The sequence below is a fragment of the Cebus imitator genome, unplaced genomic scaffold, assembly GCF_001604975.1.
Source record: "Cebus imitator isolate Cc_AM_T3 unplaced genomic scaffold, Cebus_imitator-1.0 Scaffold168, whole genome shotgun sequence".
In the NCBI taxonomy this organism is placed as follows: Eukaryota; Metazoa; Chordata; class Mammalia; order Primates; family Cebidae; genus Cebus; species Cebus imitator.
Window position 1 is genome coordinate 1,197,505 of NW_016107483.1, and position 6,367 is coordinate 1,203,871.

General features: G+C 35.3%; 1 protein-coding gene across 1 annotated transcript; it reads right to left on the reverse strand.

Annotated features, from left to right (window-relative positions):
- Positions 1-850: 850 nt before the first annotated feature.
- HTR1F (5-hydroxytryptamine receptor 1F) lies at positions 851-4,285 on the reverse strand. Its single transcript, XM_017544227.2, has one exon. It carries the CDS (start codon positions 4,247-4,249, stop codon positions 3,149-3,151), a length of 1,101 nt encoding a protein of 366 aa, XP_017399716.1. The 5' UTR covers positions 4,250-4,285; the 3' UTR covers positions 851-3,148.
- Positions 4,286-6,367: the final 2,082 nt, after the last annotated feature.

Genomic DNA, 6,367 nt, shown 5'->3' on the forward strand with positions numbered 1-6,367 from the left:
TTCAAGACCAGCCTGGACAACATGGTAAAACCCTGTCTCTACAAAAGGTAGGTAACTTAGCTGGACGCTGTGATGCATGCCTGTAGTCCCAGGTACCCAGGAGGCTGAGGTGGGAGAATGGTTTGAGCCCAGGAGGCAGAAGTTGCAGTGAGCTGAGATCACACCACTGCACTCCAGCCTGGGCAACAGAGTGAGATCCTGATTCAGTAAAAGAAAATAACTAAATATTCATCTTTATATTTTTTGTGATAATTTTTGGTGATTTTCTGTGATAACAATTGCAATTTGTTGTGGCTCTTTGGATGAAAAATGGCTTCATATGCACAGAAATGATAAACTTGATTCTTCTCTGAGCTCTGAAGGGATCTATGACTTCCCTGTCACTTACAGAGTTATTTTCCTAGCTTTGGGTCTCAGTCCAACTCAGATCAGAGGGCAGTATGTGTATTTGGGTGTGCCTCACTCTCTTTGGGTTGTTCATTTGTTGTGTCTTTTAGTTTCCTAATACAAATAAATAAATTTCTGACATGGGTATAAATAAGCTATCTTAACAGATAATTTTAACTTCAGCAAAATCATTGGATGAAGGAATCACACAATTAAATTTTGGTAAGTGAGAAGGGAAAGAGAAGTAAGCAGAGAATGACAGGGATTATGGCAGGCTGTGGCCTGTGAACACAGGATAAGGGCCATTGGCTGGTAAAGTGAAGTGAGGACAAAAGAGTTGACTGGGACACTGGTTGACCTGTCAGTTTTGAGGTCAGAGAGAAACCTCATCTGTCAGTGTTGCTTCAGCCAGAGGCGGTCATTAGTATCTAGGAGCTCTGACATGTCTTTATGTGTTTAATATACCCAAAAAAGAAGTAACCATTTCACCGATAGGCCCTTTTGGTTGGTTTCTTTATTTTGGTTAAGGACATTATCTCAGTGACTCATGTCTCTCTCCCTCTGTTTGCTTACTAAAGAATTTATTATAACCTGAGGATTGTACTTCTTCATACCATCGTTCATCAGTTTCTTTCTTTTTATTCCCATTGCTAGAATCAAGTTCAGGACTTCATCACCTCTTGCCTAGATTATTGATTTGCTTTCTAACAGGAAGTCATATCTCAATAATAACTGATGGAATTGAGAAAGATACATTTTTCTTTCTTTCTTTTGTGTTTAGATTTGCTCTAAACTTGTAATATTTTTGCTAAAAAGTATCAGTGATTACCCATCACTAGCAATAAAATTGACTGTAGACCTCTTTTTCTGACGTTTAAGTCAGCCACAAAATTGTCCATTTTTTCTTTTAATCTCCTTTTCCTCTATTGCTCTAAATAGCTGCCAAACTCATTGCTATTTCATGAACATAGCTTACCAAATACTTGCATGGTGCAGTTTGTACCCTGGCGTTGCCACCACCCGGAGTGTGCTCTTCCATTTCTCTTGCCCCAGTGCTGCTTACTTGACATGTGTTCTAGATACACTCTTTATGAAATATTTCTGATTTTTCTAAACAAGATGTGATCAGTTTTTCCTCTGCACCATCATAACTGTGTAAACAACTTCCATGCTAGATTTTTGTTTGCTCTTTTCTATTATAGTTTTAATTTTTTCTTGTTTCTCCTTTTAGACTGTAAAAATATTAAGGAAAAAAACTGTATTTTATTATTTCCTGTATCTTCTATCTAGTATATGTCTCCATGCCTTGTATAAAATGGGAACTTTGTAAATGTTTGTTAGATTTAGAGTAATTTGTCACAGATATATATACATAAAATTGATGTAATGTACTCTTAAGTACACCACCAGGAAGGAATATTTACAATACACATAAAGGTACAACTTAAAAAAAAAGGTATATTTTGTTTTTCAAATGATCTTGGTTGATGACAGGTCTTCTGAAAGGTAGTCTATGACCTAGCTGGTTCAAAGAAAATAAAATCCTCTCAAACCCCTGGTTCTATTGTTTCCAAATCCTTATATAAATATGGAAGAAAAACTTACCAAATTGCTTTGACTCACTGAACTAATAGAATGCTTAATTACAAATATACATATATTTGTACATTTATTAATAAGTGCAATGTGAGTCTTTTTGCCTGTTCATTCCTACCAATTGGAAAAGTAGAAATATTTTAAAGTCAAGGGAAAGTTCTAAAAATTCCCATTGTATTCTGTCTAATAAAGGGGAAAGGATATTCAAACCAAAGGTATGGAAATACCGAAGTGCAAAGTACCACAGACAATTTAGTTAGTAACTGAGCTTATTATCATTAACAGAAATGAAATACATTTTATCTTTTTAAAAAGATGTTAGAAATATAAAAGCTGTGGTCAGTAACCTATGATATTTAGTACCTTAAATTTGATTCCTAAGTAAACAAGGCGCAATTACAACAACGTCACCCATGCTCCTTTGTTGAGTTATGGACACTAAGGTAAGGCTTTGATTTTAAATACTGATAATATATGGATAAGATAATATTATTCTAGGAGTTTATACTAAACAAATATATTAAATATGCACAAATTCAGTATCAAATTATTTTACTGTACCTAACTCACTTTATGATTACTCTTTACTACCTAACACAAGGACAATTTCAGTCTCTGACTTTTTTACATTTTCTCTGTCATACTAAGTAAGCGTGGCCTCCTTCCCCCTCTGTTTTGCTCAGGGTAACATGGAGAAGGGAGACAGGGGAAATGTGTGCTTTGTGGTGAATTATATTTTCTTCTACAAAATAGTAGGATTATATTATAAAACAATAGGACTAGATAGAAATTAGGGAGGGAGGTATGTTGTTCATTGAAAACTCCTCTATAATTATTGTAAGACATAAACTTGGAAAATCGCTGTCATTAATATTGTATATATGTATGCATATTACTTTTTTCCAGTTAGCTTTTTAGGAACATTGCATAGGCAAAATATTGTCTATAGCCTACATAAATTATTTTCTAATTTTGAGTACTCTAGAATAATGGTGATAAATAAGTTTTATATTCACATTGATAATAAAATATAAATTATAGCCTTATCATTTTAGCAGTTTTTATATATTTCTCTCTAAAAGCTTAAATGTTTTATTATTTAGCATTCATTTAGTTACTGCCCCCCTCAAAAATCCCCCCCCTTCAATAATAAACATTTTTAAAGCTAATATCGACATCGCACAAGTTTTTGGAATGCTTTCTTGAAGTCTTCATTAAAGATTGTGTAAATCAGTGGATTTATAAGGGAATTGAGATACCCAAGCCATGTCAAAAAATTGGACATTTCTTCAGAAATTTTACATTTTTCACAGATATTAACAACCAATTCTTTTACAAAAAAAGGAAGCCAACATATCACAAATGCACCCAAGATTAATCCCAGGGTAGTGGCTGCTTTCCGCTCTCTTGCACCTGAGATCTTTTGCCTTCTCCAAGATTTCTCATGCTTGAATTCAGACCTGAGACTTCTCACTGTGCTGTGAATTTTATCAAAGTCTGTTGATGGGTCAGATAAAGACTTTTCTAGTACATAGGGTGCGGAAGCTGATTTAGTGCTTTTCTCACCAGTCTCCAAAAGGACTTGGCCATTCACCTCCTCCTTTGCAATCTTACTTGCTTGTCTCTTGTGGTACAACGTCTTTGCTGCTCTATATATTTTGTAGTAAAGGATCAAAATCAATGCCAGTGGGATGTAGAAAGCTCCAAATGTTGAGTAAATGGTGGAAACGATGTGGTCGTGCTTGATGACGCATTCATCGTCTCTGCTAGTTCCTTGGTGCCTCCAGAATAGAGGAGGCATAGAGATAAAAACAGATATAATCCAAACTACTGTAATCATAATGCCAGCATGCTTTGAAGTCCTTTTCCTGGCATACTCAACAGCATCTGTGATGGCTCGATAGCGATCCAAAGCTATAGCTGAGAGATGCAAGATGGAGCACGTGCAGCAGGTAATGTCGACACTCAGCCAAATGTCACAGGCCACTTGCCCCATAATCCAGCTCTCTCTCACAATATACACGATGCTGAAGGGCATCACCAGGACAGCCACAAGAAAATCTGTGACTGCAAGGGAACAAATTAAATAATTGGCTGGATGGTGCAGCTTCCTGGTCACAATAATTGCAGCAATCACAAGGGAGTTGATAGTCGTTGTCATCAGTGCCAGCCCGGAGAGGGTGAGGGACACCAGAATTTTGGATGGCATTCGGTTTAACAGTTCCTCTGAGGTCAAGTTTTGATCAGATGAATTTAAGAAATCCATTTTCTTTGTTTTAAAAGATTAATATAGCTGAAAAATAGATACCTGTAACAAAGGAAGAGAAAAAACAGTTCAGAGAAGGCTTCAAGAACTTTTCTCTTCCTTTTAGAATAATTTTTTAAAAGTATATGTTATGTTTTCCCAGAATATTTTATAGATTAAAAAATGAAGTTCAGATGGAAGGTTTTAGTTTTCCTTTTTATTTAAGAAATTCAACGAGAACAGAAAAAAAAAAAAAAAAACAAAAACCCAGTGACTTCTAAAACATTTCTTAAAATATAGCTTAAATACAACAATTTTTAATGAATGAACTAGCTTGTTACTCAATGAAATGTCTATCATTATAGACTTGGTGTTTAGAACTGTATGAACTCTTGCTATGTTTTTCTCTTTGTCCACATCAGAAAAACTTTAAAGTGTGGCAGGCCCAGTCTCACTAATGCAGGCCTCCATAACAACTGTTTCAGTACTGACTGAGTAGTTAAGTGAAATATTCAAAGCTGATAGAGCCAGTGCCCTTATGTAACAAAGAGCCCACCAAGAGTTTTGCCTAGGCTTTTCCTGGGCTTGAAGCATGACAAAATAACAAAGGAATTCTTAACAGGACCCATTTAGGATTAACAAGTTTTACTAGGGGTCTGAAAAACTCCACAGACAAGTTTATTGGGGTCTAAAGGAACTCCCCAAACTTTTATGATTTAGTAGGAGACAAGATAAGGGTAATCACCCCAGCACCTTGACCCATTTAGGTTATATAAACTTACGGAGGCTCCAGAAGAAGGTCTTCAGGACTCAGACCTCAGTTATAAATTAAAAGAAGTTAATCTTTTGTCTTCAGATGAATGCACACTCACACATGGACATATAGCTTATAAGGTATATAAGGTATATAAGCTCTGGAAAACTTTGTAATTCTGAGTTGGTCTGGTGATGATTTCCAGGCCTCCTCCATGTAACCAGTTGCAGAAATAGAAACTCTCTTCCTCCCCGGTTCATCTGCGTCTTGTTATTGGGCTGTGAAAAACAGCAGCCTAACTCTCGATTTGGTCTGGTAACAAAAGCACATATCATTTGCGCATTGTATGAAGTAATATAAGGAAATATTATATTAAAAACAGTATTCAAAATAAAGGATAAATTTGTACTGAATTGAAAGTACTTTGAGAACATTATCATTAGGCTTGTGGAGACTAAAGGAACTTTTAATATATTTTTGTCAGGCTACAGAGGCTATATAAAGAGAAATAGTATATCTTTAGCATTCCATGATCATTGTATGAAATTAGGAAAATGTCAGAGTGCTTACTTGTCTTTGTGGATGTAAGTAGTTAATTTGGTTAAACAGATAAAATAAGATTAGTTGGAATCAAATAACCATACAACACTACCAGTTGTGACAATGACAGATATGACCAAACAACTCACTTCCCAAGGAACTTGCTAGTAAGGACAGCTCATAATGGCATTCACCCTGAAATGGAAATTATTTTTCTTTATAAGTCACTATTGTAATGAATGGGTTATCTTGCTTCTGAAAAGGGATTCTCCATTCATGGCTTATAAGTTTTGCTTTAGTCCATGATATTAATTACAAGTCAATTAAGAACATTTGGAGTATAATGAAATAGGATTAAATATCTCCGATAAGTAGCATATTATTTCCATCAGTCCTCTTCTCATTAATAACTTTTTAGCAGTTACCTATATTTTAGGAAAGAACAATACAGAGACCTGATAATTTTATTCTTAGGGCTACTACTATAATTTCATATTCCTTAAATTAAATTTAAAATAGTTCTCTTTTATTCGTTGGAACTGATAAAATAATACTTTCAAATATTTAATATTTTTATATCAAGTATTTAATAGGAATATGAGTAATCATACATATAATGTGGCTAGGTATATTATAAAACACCTTGAGCGGGGCGTGGTAACTCACACCTGTAATACCAGCACTTGGCAGGCTGAGGAAGGTACATCACTTGAGGTCAGGAATTTAAGTGGCCAACTTGGTGAAACCCTGTCTCTACTAAAAATACACACACACAAACAAATTAGTGGGGTATGGTGGCATATGCCTGTAGTCCCAGCTACTTGGGATGGTGAGGCAGGAAATCG